The sequence below is a fragment of the Pterocles gutturalis genome, unplaced genomic scaffold (assembly GCF_000699245.1).
Source record: "Pterocles gutturalis isolate BGI_N339 unplaced genomic scaffold, ASM69924v1 scaffold6928, whole genome shotgun sequence".
NCBI lineage: Eukaryota > Metazoa > Chordata > Aves > Pterocliformes > Pteroclidae > Pterocles > Pterocles gutturalis.
In genome coordinates, this window is record NW_010122875.1 from 1 (window position 1) to 14,964 (window position 14,964).

The 14,964-nt window shown below is 41.9% G+C and overlaps 1 protein-coding gene across 1 annotated transcript; it reads left to right on the plus strand.

Annotated features, from left to right (window-relative positions):
• The first annotated feature begins 899 nt into the window (after positions 1-899).
• Positions 900-13,292, plus strand: RAD21L1 (RAD21-like 1 (S. pombe)). Its single transcript, XM_010077679.1, has 13 exons — positions 900-1,043; positions 2,616-2,745; positions 4,077-4,176; positions 5,616-5,722; positions 6,110-6,292; positions 6,908-7,009; positions 7,206-7,319; positions 8,327-8,556; positions 9,879-9,981; positions 10,736-10,875; positions 11,576-11,665; positions 12,388-12,465; positions 13,104-13,292. Exons 1-13 carry the CDS (start codon positions 900-902, stop codon positions 13,290-13,292), a joined length of 1,710 nt encoding a protein of 569 aa, XP_010075981.1.
• Positions 13,293-14,964: the final 1,672 nt, after the last annotated feature.

A 14,964-nucleotide genomic window follows, 5' to 3' on the forward strand; every position in this document is an offset into this window, starting at 1 on the left:
ACCCGCTAAATCCCCCCCTCAATCCCCTCAACATCCAGTGGGGTCCCCTCGTCTCCTCAGGGCACCTCAAATCCCCCTTGTCGCCTCAGCACCCACCTGGGGCCCCCCATCCCCTCAGATCCCACTAAATCCCCCTTGTCTCCTCAGGGCCTGGCTGGATCCCCTCCATCCTCTCAGGCCCCACTAAATCCCTCGCCTTGTCCCTTCAGCACCCGGCTGTATCCCCCTCATCCCCTCAGATCCCACTGAACACCCTCCATCCCCTCAGCGCCTGACGGGGTCCCCCCATCCCCTCAGATCCTGCAAAATCCCTCTTGTCCCCTCAGTGCCCGTCTATACCCTGTCCCCTCAGGTCCTGCTAAATCCCCTCAGTGCCCATTTGGGTCCTACCATCCCCTCAAATCCCAGTAAGTCCCCCTTGTCCCCTCAGCGCCTGGCTGGATCCTCCATCCTCTCAGGCCCCATTTAAACCCTCCGCCCTGTTCCCTCAGTGCCTGACTGGGTCCCCCCCATCCCCTCAGATCCTGCAAAATCCCCCTTGTCCCCTCAGTGCCCATCTGTGTCACCCTGTCCCCTCAGGTCCTGCTAAATCCCCTCATCGCCTCAGTGCCCATTTGAGTCCCCCCCATCCCCTCAAGGCCCGGGAAATCCCCCTTGTCCCCTCAGAGCCCGGCAGGATCCCCTCATCCCCTCAGCTCCCCTCAGCGCCCAGCTGGTAGCCTCCATCCCCTCAGCGTCCCGCCAAATCCCCCCATCCCCTCAGCACCCGACTGGGTCCCCCCATTCCCTCAGGTCCTGCTAAATCCCTCTCCCCACTTTGTGCCCCGGGACCCCTCTGCCGTTGGGAGGGGAAGAGCCCCGGGCGGTGGCGGCAGGGCTGGCCTGTGGCCCCGGGCGCCATGTTCTACATGCATTTGCTGGTCAACAAGCGCGGGCCGTTAGCCAAAATATGGCTAGCTGCCCACTGGGAGAAGAAGCTCACCAAAGCTCATGTGTTTGAGTGCAATTTAGAGACTACTGTTGAAAAGATGATCTCGCCCAAGGTATGCTATTAAATGAGAAGGTGTCTTCTGGTAAGTTCTGGTGTAGGGCTGTTGATCTTTGGTAGGGAACAGGACTGGTGCTATCGTGGAGACTTTAGGACAAATTTGTGGCTATTTCAGAACTAATCTGAGGTAAATTCCTACTCTAATTTTATTCAGTTCTCAGATAAAATCTCCATCCTGTTAAATGACAGTTAAATAAATATTTTATTTGCTGTTTTACTCCTGGAGATCTCTGGCATACATTTATGTACAGTGTAAGAAAATGTTACCACAATATATTCAAATGTATTTTTCCACACACGGATAGAGCTCCAGTGAGCGCTGTGTGGGTGCCTCTGGCCAGGGGATCACCGTACGTGGGTTTGAGCCGCTCATGAGGCACCACCAGCCCATCAGTGTGGTAGCACTGGTCTTTCTTTGGAGACTTTCAGTACCAGCCGTGGGTATTGTTCAAAATAATCTGGGAAATGCTGGCATTTGAGGAAATTGTCTCAAAAAGATTGAAAAGTCAGCTGCTTAACCAAAGTCAAAGGACTAGGAAACTGCAGTGAAATTGTGCACTGACCATTTGAGGAGAGTGCTTCTGCTGATTGTATAATAAATAACTTTTGACATATTGTAACCATCCTTCCACTTTTGGTGGACTTCTTCCAGGTCCCCCATTGTAAGCTGTTAAATATATAATTAAGCATACGTAGTGCTTATGAGAGACTCTGTGTGAACAGTCCCGGAGGCTGAAGTCCTCTGCGTATCACAGAGAAGGTATGATTTAAGCAAGCACAGATGCAGGCAGCTGAGTACCCATGACTCAGTCCTTGGCCTCGCTGTTGCAATTGCATCCAAGGGAACAGCGAGGAACACTTTGCACTGTCACTAATCGATGGCTGAGGCGATCCAAGGCTTTCAGCTGGCGCAAGCAGATTTTTTTATTTTCTCCAGGATAATACCTGCTTGATATTAGATGGTCTGAATTTCATTGTCTGTCTTGCGTGGGTTATGATTAACTGAGTGTTGTTAAATGATCTTGATACTATTTGGAAGCATTTTCTAAGAGGTATTAGTTAAGTACCCTTTACTTTCCCTTGCATGCTGTCCTGCCTAGCATCCATGTGACCACGTTGAGTGTGTTTGGTGCAGGAAGGCTTTGCTTAAACAAGGACATAGTTATAGCCTTTATTTGCATAAATAGACACCAGCTATTGGCATGGTGTCTGCTCACTCAGATAACCCAAGTGTCAAATACTAGGATATGTGCAGCTACTTTCTGTTTCAGGATGTGTTACACTGTTCACTAGCAGTCAGCTGAGTTGTTTTAGATAAAGTTAGAGAATCAGTTCAGGGCTCACGTTTCGGCATGGCAATGTTTAGGAACAGAAGCAACTGCAAGTTCCTGGCTCTGAAAATTAATTTTTGTTAACAATCCTCTATATCAGTACAAAGTCCTACTGAATTTTGTAGAGCTCTGTGCTGGTGTATGTTACGGGAACTCTGTTACTACTTGTAATACTTTAGTTTTAATGGTTTTGGCAAAAATACTAACTCCTGAACAACTTTTTTAAATCATTGAAGTTTACAATAGCTCTGCGAACCTCTGGACACTTACTCCTTGGAGTGGTGCGGATTTACCACAGGAAAGCAAAGTACCTCTTGGCAGACTGTAGTGAGGCTTTGACAAAAATGAAGACATCCTTTCGCCCAGGTATGTACAGAATTCTGCAGTTTTCCATCTGTGTCCTTTACAGCTCTCATTTTAAAAGTTAATTTTGCATATTTCTATTAAACACACAGTATTGATCCCAAAGGAAGTTGAACTTATTGATGCCTATCGCTGATGATTAGTCTGGCTTAATTTAATGCCATTTTCAGGTCTTTAACCCCTTGAGAAGAAGCAGTATCTTCCGTGGTCTTATGACAAGAAGCTTGAATTCAGCCTCCATTGCTAGCTAATTAATTTTAATTTCTGATGACACCAACAACATGTCTAACAGTGCGTTAGCGCCAGAACTGACAGTGTGTGTTGAGCTCGAGCCATGCAGCCAGCGAGAAGGGAGCAGAGATGACTGGATCCTTTTCCAACGGGCTGTGTGTCTGTCGTACTTAGGCACCAAACGGGGAGGCACTGTTGTCTAAAAAAAAGGCTCAGAACAGGACACCAGCGTCTGCTGCCAGCCTTAATGTGCTTTGTGACCTGGTCTGTTAGCAGAGTAGCAAATACCTGCTCTGCAGCATTCTCAAGGGTACGATGGTGATTAGTTAGTTAATATTTGTAAACATTTGTCAATCTCTAGAAGAAACACTTAAGGTAAGTGCACAGTAGTTATCTATTTTGAATAGATACTGTGGTAGCTCACAGAGGGCTGCACAAAGACACAACGGTCACAACTGCAACAACGGAGACTCCAACTAGATATAAGGGGGGGAAAAAATCTCAGTGGAAGTGGTAAAATGAGGAAACAGGCTGTCCAGGGCTGCTGTGGAATCTCCATCAGCAGAAATAGTCAAAAGTGATCTGACTTGGAAATTAATTCTGTTTTGAGGAAAAGGTTGGATGAGCTGACCTTCAGAAATCCCTTCTCCCCTGAATTGTTCCGGGATTCTCTGATTACCAAGTCTTTGCAGTCTCGCTTCATAATTATTTGATGCTGGAGAATAGCGTTATACGGACACTGGAGAGAACAAGAAAATGCAATAATTCATTGGCAGACTCCAGGGCAAATGTCAGCTGGGAGAATCTTTCAGGGAGTTAAAGTAGCTGTTCATAAACCCAATGTATGGACAGTATTTCAGCTCCTGTAGCAGCAGACTCTTCTGCATCTGTCTGTAAAAAATATGGCTCCTAAAGTACATGTAAACGAAGGATTTTAATTCCACTTGGCAGTCCTGTTGCCAAAGTGCCTAAGCTTTGCCTTTCTGTTACTGAGAACGGCAGCAGACCTTCCTGACGGGTTTACAGTCTTATTAGACACGCTTGGGAGAACACTGCTTTTATTTTATTGATACTTATTTTCTTATTTTTTCTGTTTATTTTAGGACTTGTTGACCTTCCGGAAGATAACTTTGAGGCTGCTTATCAGTCCATTACATTACCTGAAGAATTTCATGATTTTGAAACACCACTACCTGACCTAAAGTAAATGCTTCCCTAGTTTTTATTCATTATTTTAATATTTGCAGAAGTGAAATATATCCTTGCTGTTATCTGATCGAGCCTCAGATGGAATTGTTTTGATCTGAACTGAATTCTCCTGAATTCCCAGTCAGCTTTACCAGGCTGCAGTCACAGAATTGTGCTGTTGCAGAGCTCCTCAAAGTCCGTTTAACCAACAATGAAATAATGTGTTGAACTTAGACTTCAGGATTTTCTAATTTTAAATTATCTGAGCAAAGCCTGCAAACAGCTTATGACCTCAAGAAAAGACAGAAAAGTTTGTATAAATCCTATTGTTAAGAGCATGGAAGCTTTGGCTAGTTACCTCGCAGCGTTGCACTGTTCTGTTGTGCAACTGCCTTTAAGTTCTGCTCCATTGCTCTTTGGAGCCAAGGATATTTTATCAGCAGTAGTCAGCTTGGCTCCCAATGAAAAGTCAGCATATTTCTTTCACTTTTCTGACACAAATCGGTATTAATGTAGAAAAACTGATAAAAAGCAGGAGGCCAGGACATGTTTATGATGGCTCTGATGCCCCCAAAGGTCCAGGATAACAGATTTCCACTGAGGCTTTCTCTGTACCTCATCAGAAATGCTGTTTGCTGGGATCTGTAAGTGTTTAGTGTTTTGTAAGCACAGCTGTGATGTAAGACTGTTTATTCACGTACCTCAGTGTGCTAACTCTGTGAAGCGTGCCTTTTCTGCCTGCCCAAGGAGTCCGTGTGGGCTGATTTACAGATGTTACGTTGATTACATGCCTTCTGTGTGACAACACCTGGTCGGTAGCAGGGCCTGGATGTGGACAAACTCATATAAGTCCCAGTTTACTCTCAGAAGAGAGTGGAAAAATGTGAAATACAGAGAGGAGGATGGGTCCTTCTAAATACATCTGCTGTTTCTCGAGGGGGTTGCATTCTGAGTATACACCTGGATCGTTGGTTTGTGGAGTTCCGGGAGCGGGGAGTGTTTCAAAGCTGTTAGCAGAATGCTGTCCCCTCCCTCTGGACCTCGCCCAGTGATCAGGCTGTTACGGCTGTGGGAGATCCAGTCTGCACTGTTCAGTGTACACTGGAAGCAAAGAAGGCAGCTGCCTGCTTGCTTGGAGGTATCGATGTTAGTGAACATATAGCACCTGTTTTCCATATGCTTATTTTTAGCTTTTAGAGGAAATTCAAGGCAGTGAAATTTATCAATAAAACCTTAAGTGGCTTGAATGGAAATAGCTTTGGGAAACAGCTCTCTCCGCAGAAGGAAGGATCAGCTGGGGTGCTTTTGGTGCCATAGAACACAGAAGTTATCTTTTCGGGGAATATGATAAAACATCAGGATGAAGACTGTTTAGAAATAAGTTATCACATTCCGGTTAAATGGTCAATGGGTTTCAGTTCACCCTATATTTTCTATAATGTTTTTTTCATCAGTGCCATTGATGTTGCTGAACATTTTACCTTGAATCAGAGCAGAGCTGAAGACATCACACTTACAGAGGATTACGAAAGCAATATACTTCTCTGTGATAGAAGCTTTGGTGAGAGAAGTTGAGAAATTAGAAATATTCCATAAGGAAAAGTGTGTTTTATGCAAAATTTTGAACAGTTTTAGTCCTTTCCATATGTGAAGAAGCTATTATTAAAAGTGCGTTTGCTTCATACTTGTGCTGATTGGCCTTTCATACTGTCTTACGTTTAAATTTTTGTCTAAGTACCCTGCTTAAGTAATATGATGTTGGAGACTGAGAACCAAACCCAACATTTTCTGCTTTTTACTGAATTAGCTAAAATTATTTATTGTTTATTCCATTTGAGGTATGGGCTATCTTACAATCTTTTAAAAAATTATTTGAAAAATTAGGAAATGGATAAATATGTTTCAAAAATTCATGCAGATGAAGTATAGAAATTCTGTCTTTATTCAGATGAAGAACCACACGCACTGAGAAAACAGAGCTTTGACATCAGCATCGCAATGAGCGGTAACAGTCTTGTGGCTGATCCCGACTCAGCGAGTGTGAGTGGAGACAGGTCTGCGCTGCATGAAGATACTTATTGTTTTGAGCACGACTGTTTTGGAGATGAGGAGAATGCTGCAGATATGATTGGTAGGGTTTGCCCCAGATAAACAGCGTTAGTTTCTTTCCAAATATTTTTATTCTTACAGGAAAATAAACAAGGCAGTGTGAAAGTGATTGTTTTCAAATGTAAATTCTATATTTTTGTTGTTTTCATACTTCCTTTTTTTCCCTACTTGTCACTAAATCTATGATCACTTAGATATTGCCAAGTGAAATTGTATTAAAGAAGGTATTTTAGTTCTTTAGAATTAAAGGCATTCAATTTATACTTAATGTTTAATAATTTATATTTTCAAAGGTGAAATATTGCAGCATTTTTATCTTTATTGTTGTAATAACGAAGGGAGCAAAGTAGTTTCTACATCTTTATGGTTTAGAGTATTTACGTAAACCTTTATAGATTTGTACCTTTTAAACAATCTCAATATCATAGTTTTCAAATGAAAGGTGGAAGTCTCAAAATTAAGACTAATGTTCTCCTTGTACTGTTGAAGGCAGACGTATCATCGACAGGCATCTGTGGAAGCTGAGCTTTTCTTGTTTGCACAGAATTATCCTTAAACAAGTAACATTAGGCTGGATCAGGCTGTTTCGTGACTACTAAGGCTTAGAATGATTAAAACTATGCATTTTGTATTTAAGAAATCCTGTTGAGGGATGAGCAAAATGGCCTAGATAAAGACATTCCTGATAAGGAGGAAGAACGTCCTTTGTCACCAGACCTACCAGAGAACAGTGCAGACAGTGAGTTTGCAGTGTCCGCTCTGTCTTACACCAACCCTCTGTTCCTGTATTAGTGCCTAAAGTTACTCACATTCACAGTTTTCTAATTCTGATCTTTTTTGCCTGATACTATTCTATGTCATGAGATTGAGAAAATTATTCCTTCTTGTAAACTTTTTTTTTTTTAATTTGGGTTATTTGCTGGGTTTTCTTATAGTTGAGTCCAACGGTGCAGACACCACGAACAAGACAGTCAGTCATCCAATGGACGAAACAACGCTTTTGCTGAGAGAAGAAGAGGGATTTGTGCTTGAGCCAGTTGACAATACAGGTCAGACCTTGATCAGTTTCTTCCTGACTGTTTGCATTACTAGGACTGTTTTTCTTCTTGTTAGTGAAAATATTTACAATTTCATCTGCTCCTGCTGTCAGAGCTCTGTTTTATGGTCACTATTATACAAAAAAAATATCAGGTTATTCATCTGATCTGCCCAGATCTCTGCTTACAATTTCTTTCACGTCCCGAATCAAGCTTTGTAGCTTTGCGGTTCTGCCAGCAGTGCAAGCCCGGCCTATTCATGAGCGTTACTGAAGTTTCAGCTGAAGAACTGTTATTGCTAAAGACACATCAGTGATTTTTACATGTAAAATAACAATCTTAAAACTTTCAGGCCTGTGTAAAATTTTGTCTTGTGAGCTTCTAACTTTAATAAGATACAAAAAGGTTTGATTTCTTCTGTGAGTAAATCTAAATGTCATCTATCACATGGGTGGCTGTTGGCAAATAAACAAGTTCACGTTGGCACTGATGTTTGAAATACTGGAATTTTCCAGCCTGACAAAATAATATTCAGGAAGTGATGGCTCTATAACCAATCTGTGTCTTTCTTTCGTGTTTACTACATACATCTTAAATTGCTAAAGGATTAAACTGACAGAGATTAATTAGGAGGTAATGAAACCTGTTGAGTACATCGGCAGCTCTTGGAACAACGAACTTCCTGATGGATTAAAGAGAGCTTATTCAGGCTTGTTGGTATATCATGTGTTCTTGCTAAGTCCTCACGTTCCCTATTCTTTAGTACAACAGTCATATGTCTTCCGTAATGAAACATGTGAATATCCCGTACAAGAACACAAAGAGTACACTTTATGAAAACTTGGGAGAAGTGGCCCATGTACTTGTACATTTATTTTCAAGTCTGTACTTGTACGTTTATTTTCAAGTCTGTGTGGTGTTTCAGGGGGTTAGCAATTGATCCACCGCGCTTTTTTGGTGCTTAAGTGTTCTGTGAATAGACCTTCTTAGACTTTTGTTTTAATACTTGCTCTGTTTAGCTGTCACCCAGAGGAAAAAAAATAAAAGAAAGAGGAAGTTGCTTGTGGATGTACAGAAGGAACTCAGCTGCAACACTATATACAACCAACTTAACAACTACACGGACATCCTTACTACCTTAGACCTTGCACCCCCAACAAAAAAAACAATGATGTGGAAGGAATCAGGAGGGGTGGATAAACTCCTGTCCCAGGCTACACAGCCAGTGGTTCATGATGACCTCCAAATGGTAAAGATCAATTCCTTGTAGGTTTTTATGCCACTGTACAGATTATGGGGCTGGTGCACATCTGGGGTCTTACAGAGAGAGATTTTTCAGACTTGGTTTGACGTGAACCAGCAAGTTGCGGGTACGAGCACCATTGACAGTACTGTTTTGCGGTACAGTCTATTTGGATACCTTTGCATACACACCACTAATTGCTTTATCAGAAAGACCATCTGTAGAGCTCACAGCTTTAATCTTCAGCACTCCAACAAGAAGTGAAAAATGACAAACTTGAGAGCTGATGTTTCATTTCCCATGCTGGCACCTGTCTGATTGTATACAAATACACATTTTTGTAAGATTTCTATCAATTTCTTTCCTACTTTCTACTTTGTTTTATTATTTCTGTTTTGGTTTTGCTATGCAATCAATATGAGATGACATCTTTCTTCTACATTTACTTTAAAGGTACAGAAGGCTTAAATATTATTATTATGTTGTTGTTAATGGCTTTGGGAACATGGTGTGCCAACGTCTTTTGTACTTCCCAATTGGAGATGAAGCTTCCAGCTGGAGAGCAGTCAGAGATTTGCCCTTCAGAGGACCAGGGGGTTCCTGCTCACTCTATGGTTTTGGCCAGACCACTGTTTCCCATGGCCACGGACCTTCCTGCTCTTTTTGCAGAAGAAAGATGTACTTGTTTGACGGAAATACGATCAGTCAGAGCCTCTCATGTCCCCATGTATTATCTGACAGATCATTCAAAGAAGCTGTAAGTTTAGAGCTGGTGATAAGGTGAACAAAAGATCACCTTTTGACAGGGAAAGATGCGATGTGAACTCTGTGCAGCAGCCTCGTGTTAATTGCGCTCTGTCTCTTCTGTGGTGTAGCTTGGGGAGAGCTGGAGGCAGAGTCTCCAGGCAAACAGCTCTGCAGGCTCATTGCCGCAGCACAGCTTCACCACTCAGAGTCGAGGTGCAGAACTACAACTTGTTCTTTATAAGGATGAAAAATATCCACACACCAGCACATGGGGAGAAAAATCCACACACAGATAACTGCAGATGTTTTTTTTTCCCCTTTCATCCCTCCTTACTGGCTGTCTTCAAGGGAAAATGATCCAAGCTGTTCCTAAGATGATTCTTCATGGAGTTCAATGCCAAAGTTGAAGCTGCAGAAGGAAATTACTCTAAAAAATATGGAGGTTTTCAGAATGACCTAATTCAACTTTCTAAATTCTAGGTTGCAGTAGTTAATATACAGCTGATATTCATACCTTTGTGTTGGTGTTTGCAAATAATCTGGCATCATATTCTGAAACAAACAAAAATAATTGTTTTCAGTTGTTTGCAAGATGCTTCAAGAGTCACGGATTTAAGATGAGAAGAAAGGGAATGTGGAGGGAGTCTGAAACAGAAGAAACAAGAAAAGTGCAAGATACTACAGGTAATGTTTTAATTCTGTTGTTGCAGAATTGCTGTTAGAAAATATTTTCTATTTTACATAATGTTTGAGAGATGCATGCACTGTGTTTGTGTGCGGTATTCTATAAATGAAAAGCCAAAAATGTTAAATGTTAAGGAAATTGCCTGGTAATTATTTTTTTTAAAAGGGTTTTTTGTTTTTGTAAGTACTTCACTGTTCTTTTGTTCCTTAGATCAGAAATGAAATGCAAGTCTTTTTCTTCCTTGTGGCATAAGGAGGTATTTTTGGTTTCACCGCTGGTTTCTCTAATTGTCTACCAAACTGCAGATTTGTGTTTTGTTTGTTTTTAAAAAAGCTTCACAATTATTCTGAGTTTAATCAACTGCTCTCCAAATTTCCCAATTCATGCAAATAACCTCTATTTGTATCTTGAATATTGTGTTTTGGTTAATATCAAGCAAGAAGAAACGTTCCATTTTATATCTCCTGAGAAGGTGATGTAGCTGCTTTCACTCATTTATGGAAACATAATCTGTATGGCTGCCTCAGAAGTTAATCAACAATAACACCTCCTGCAAGTCCATGAACTTTTAGAAAAGGAAAAACTCTCTTGGAAGGTTCTTCTTCTTCAGTGGTCCTATTGGGAATTATATTTATTCTATATTTACTCATTCTGGCTCTTACTCTCAAAGATGATTAGACTAGAGTGTGATTTTTGTTTCTCAAACTTTTTGACAGTAATTTCCTCTTAAACCTTGTTTTTTTGTTAATACAGAGATGCTGATAGTGGAAGAACCAAGTTATCTGCAGGAGTCAGCTCATCCGGAGACCAAGAGAAAAAATAGAAATTATTCATTTGTGTTGACATCACTGAATAACAGAAATGAAACTGCTGATAACTGTGGTGAAACTATAGTGAGCAGTTTCCGTAAATTTTAGAGACCTAAATGTATTCATTGGTTTGATATTATGCTAGGGTTCCATTTAAAACATGTTAAGAAGCTACTAATATATGTTGGAGAAGGATGCTAGAGACAGCCGATACAGCATGACGTAGGTTGTGTCACGAAAGTTTTATTTATAGGCACTTTGGAAGATTCTTACCATGAATTGACCTTTTAATTAAAATGGCTGTTAATCAGCATAGATTGCAGTCTAGTTACGAAGTATAAATGGAACTTTAATATGAAATACAGCCTCTTTGTACCGAGGAGATAATCATATTTATAAAGGAGAAAAATTATCTTTGGTGTCTCAAATTGAGGAAATACTCAAGCAATAACTATCTATTTCCACCATCGTTATTTAGGATAACATGAAAGGGCATTCTTAGGGAATATGAAACTCATTACAGTTGAAAAATAATGACAAAATTGGAGCAGAAAATGTCAGGTCTGTGCCTGAACCGAGTCCGTCGCTGTAGGTCCAGCTGTTGGCTAAATACTACGGCAAGATCCTTTCCTGTGTGAGAAAGGGCATGGTAGAAATAGCAACTATGAAATCATTTTTGGAAAACATTTATTATAATAAATTATTTGAGCAGAATTCTGTAGTTGAGAATTACATTGTATGCATAAATTGTAACGCCTGTTGATCGTCCTTTCTGTTCTAACAGCAGGATGGAGCGGCTCTCTCTGAGAGCTCCTCACTGGCCAACAATCCCCTGGGCCAAGAAGCTGAAGCACAGCAACCTGAGCTACCAAATGTACGTGTACCCGAAGCTGACAACTCCGGCTTATTTCAGAAGAGACCTGTGTTCTCTGAAATATTTAAAAAAAAAAGAAGTGATGGCATCATGAACTTACAGTGAATTTCAGTGTACTAACATCATCTTTAGCACACATTTTGCCAGTAAAAAACTTTAATGGCTTGGTAATCAGGGCTATGTGTGTTCCAGCATTCAATGGTTACAGTCTGTGAGGGAAACACCCCCTTATTTAGAGACTGTGCTTCCTGTAAGGAGGAAAGGTTCTGAATTTACTGACTATGAGGATACTCACACTGAAACAAGGGCAGTCTTCTGTCAACTTTGGAGATTAAGCCCAAAATCTAAAGCCACATTTCTGACCGTCCTGTTTGGCCTCTGAGCAGTACAAATATGGTCAGAATCACCGCCGTGCAGAACAGTATCTCCTTGTGAAGCTGCCTCCCTACGGCGCAGTGGGACCACTTTCATAGTACCCAACGCGGTGTTGCCCCCATCTGTCTCTGCGTAGCAGAAAGAACACCGTTAACAGTCTTTCTCCTGCTTCACAAAGCCTAGAGTGACTGCAGAGGTGTCCGAGGTCCCAGGTATCCTGAGCATGGCATCAAAATGCCCAGCTCCAGCTGGATTTTCAGTTAGGCCAGAACTCTTCTCCTTTTTATTATCATGGTATGTCACTTTTCACACATGCTGTCTAACCTTCTGTTCTACTTCCTCTCAAGGAGCTAACAAGGAATGGGAAAGACAGTGAAGAAAAAAGGTGGAGCAGAAGAACTCTTCAGTTATTAATAACTTTACAGGTACCAGTGCTGGATTCTGTAATTAGGTGCCAAAATCAGGTGTTAATTTCAGTTGGTGATGAGGGCGTGCGGAGCGGGTTTTGTCTACAAAACACAGAAAACTTTGGTCCAAGCCTCGTGCCGGAGTTTGGCTTCATGGTCTTCTTGGTTTGTCTTTTTTTTTTCCTAATTATTTTATGTGAATGCATTTCAAAGGTTCTGTGCGACACCCATAAAGAAATACTTGCATATAAGCGTAGCCATTAAAAACCAAGCAATAATCACACTTTGTTTGCTGTGACTGAAATTGCCGGTGATACCGCTGGTGCTCTGTACCCAAAGAACAGGGGACGCAGTGATTTTTATTGTTTGAATCATGAAAACCATTACAGGCGCGCTTCATCACACGCCTCAGCACGGTTTCGTTGAATTCAGTGGAACTGTGGGCACGTGTAGATTTTAGTAACATATGTAGGTGCTAGCAATATTATGGCAATAAAATGCTAAGAGCCACTTATATAAATGCAAATGCTGAGATAGGAACCTATTCAAGGTGTTCAAGTGGAAAATCTGTCCGAGCAGAGCTCTTCAGTTCAGACTTGATGGGATCTGCTTTTATTGGCAGTGAAGCTGACCCCACTGATTTCTTCTTTATGCAGCACCTGAAGAGATCAGGCATGCATTCTTTCAGTTTACGGGAGCTCTGTCGGAAAAACAACCGGAAAGAAGCTGCGGCCAAGTTTTACATCTTCCTTGTTCTAAAGAAGCAGTTGGTTATTGAGCTCAGTCAGAGCGCACCCTTCGCTGACATTACGGCCACCCTCGGCCCAATGTTCCGTGCTCACTGAAAGCATGCAGTATTTGGGTAAGCTCATAGAAATAAATCTTATTCTAAATCTTTCAGCAAATATATTTCCTGGAAAAATGATGGAGAGTCTTGTCAAGTGGTGGTAACTGAGCAGAGCTCTCTTTCGTTCCCTTTTCTCATAACAGTTACTTATTTGGTTAATAAAATGCTGCTAAAATACATATTCTACATAAGAGATTTACACTGTGAAGGATTTTGTGAAAGTCCTTAAAAATCTTTCTCAGAGACCAGCTTTGGAGGTTAAATTATTTTCAGCAGGGCTTGTGTGTCTTGATTATCTAAGGCCGTCACCAAGAGAAGTCTGTTCAGCAATCTTTATCAAAACAATGAGTCTATTTGAAATTATTCCTTTTAAAGAATGTTCATTTTTTGCTATTTTAAGGTCTAGGAAGCTGCTCTCTCCAGCACTGTTTTCGTGTGTTTGGGCAGAGAGAGGTTACACCACCCCTAGAAGAGTCACGCAAGCTTCAGGAAGAAATCCTGTTCCCTAGAAATCCAGCAGGTTTAGATTTGATGGAGGATGTTTACTTCAAGACTAACACTCTTATTTATGTGTAGACCTATTTAAAATTTTATGTTAAACTGAAATTTTATTTGTTCTTTGCTTTTTAAATCTAATTTAGGATACGTGTTAACACTTTTACTGCCATTTTGAAAAGTTAGTGTTTTTTCAGTTGCATCAAACCTGCGACGCGCGGGATGGTTGTGAGTGTTCAGTGCTCCGGAGGGTTACGGTCCTGCGGGGATGCTGACATCTCCTAATACAAAATCAATAAAAATCACAAAACGGTGTTTCCTTAGCTTGTCGCCGTTTGTTCAGAAGGATCAGGACTGGCAGCTGCCTGAGCTGTCCTTTGGGTCGCCTTCTCAGAGTCAGTGTTTTCGGTGATTTTCTTAAAACGCGAAAGGCTGGATGACACTGCCATCCTGGTTTTCCAGGTGTTTGCTCACCTTGGTTACACCCCTGTGTCAGGTCCTACCAGCACCTGCTGTTCCTCCCACCTGTTGATTTATTTGTGCGTGCCGAGTTTAGGGAACGTGAGGAATTGATTTCAAGGGGTCAGAGGGGTAAAAAGGCTTCAAAATGACCAAAGACCCCGCGCTGGGCAGGAGGGGATGGGCTGGGGCTTGGGCTGGCTGGTTGCGGGCGTTGTTTCAGTTGTTCTCTTTTTTCCATGTAGGAATATTTGATAAAATAAGCAAGAAGAAGCCGTTACCACTGTTCTCTGAGGGGTTACTTTTCTGGGTGTAAGGGAGGCAAAAGTGACCCTGTTTGGTAAAAACCTTTCCATTTGCTGCAGAGGAAATGGCATTTTCCTTTTTGGATGTGAACAGGAGTGACGCTCTCCAAGCGTAGCCCAGGCCAAGACTGTAATTGAGGGTGGCTCGTTTCCCTCTCGAATTTGGGGCCAGGCCTGGCAGGTTTGTTCAGGAGTCGGGTACTGACCCGGGGTGAGGAAAGGGTTTGGTTCTCCAAATCTCATGCTCCTGGTGAGCCCCCTGCTCTGGGGGTCAAGGCGCCATGCCCCCACCCTGGGAAGCGGAGCACTGTGGGCTGGGGAGGGCAGGAGAGCCCATTTTTCTCCCCCAGAAGCCATCCAGAATGACTCCGCATCTCACACCAGAGCTGCTGCCAGCGCCACGTCTGCCAC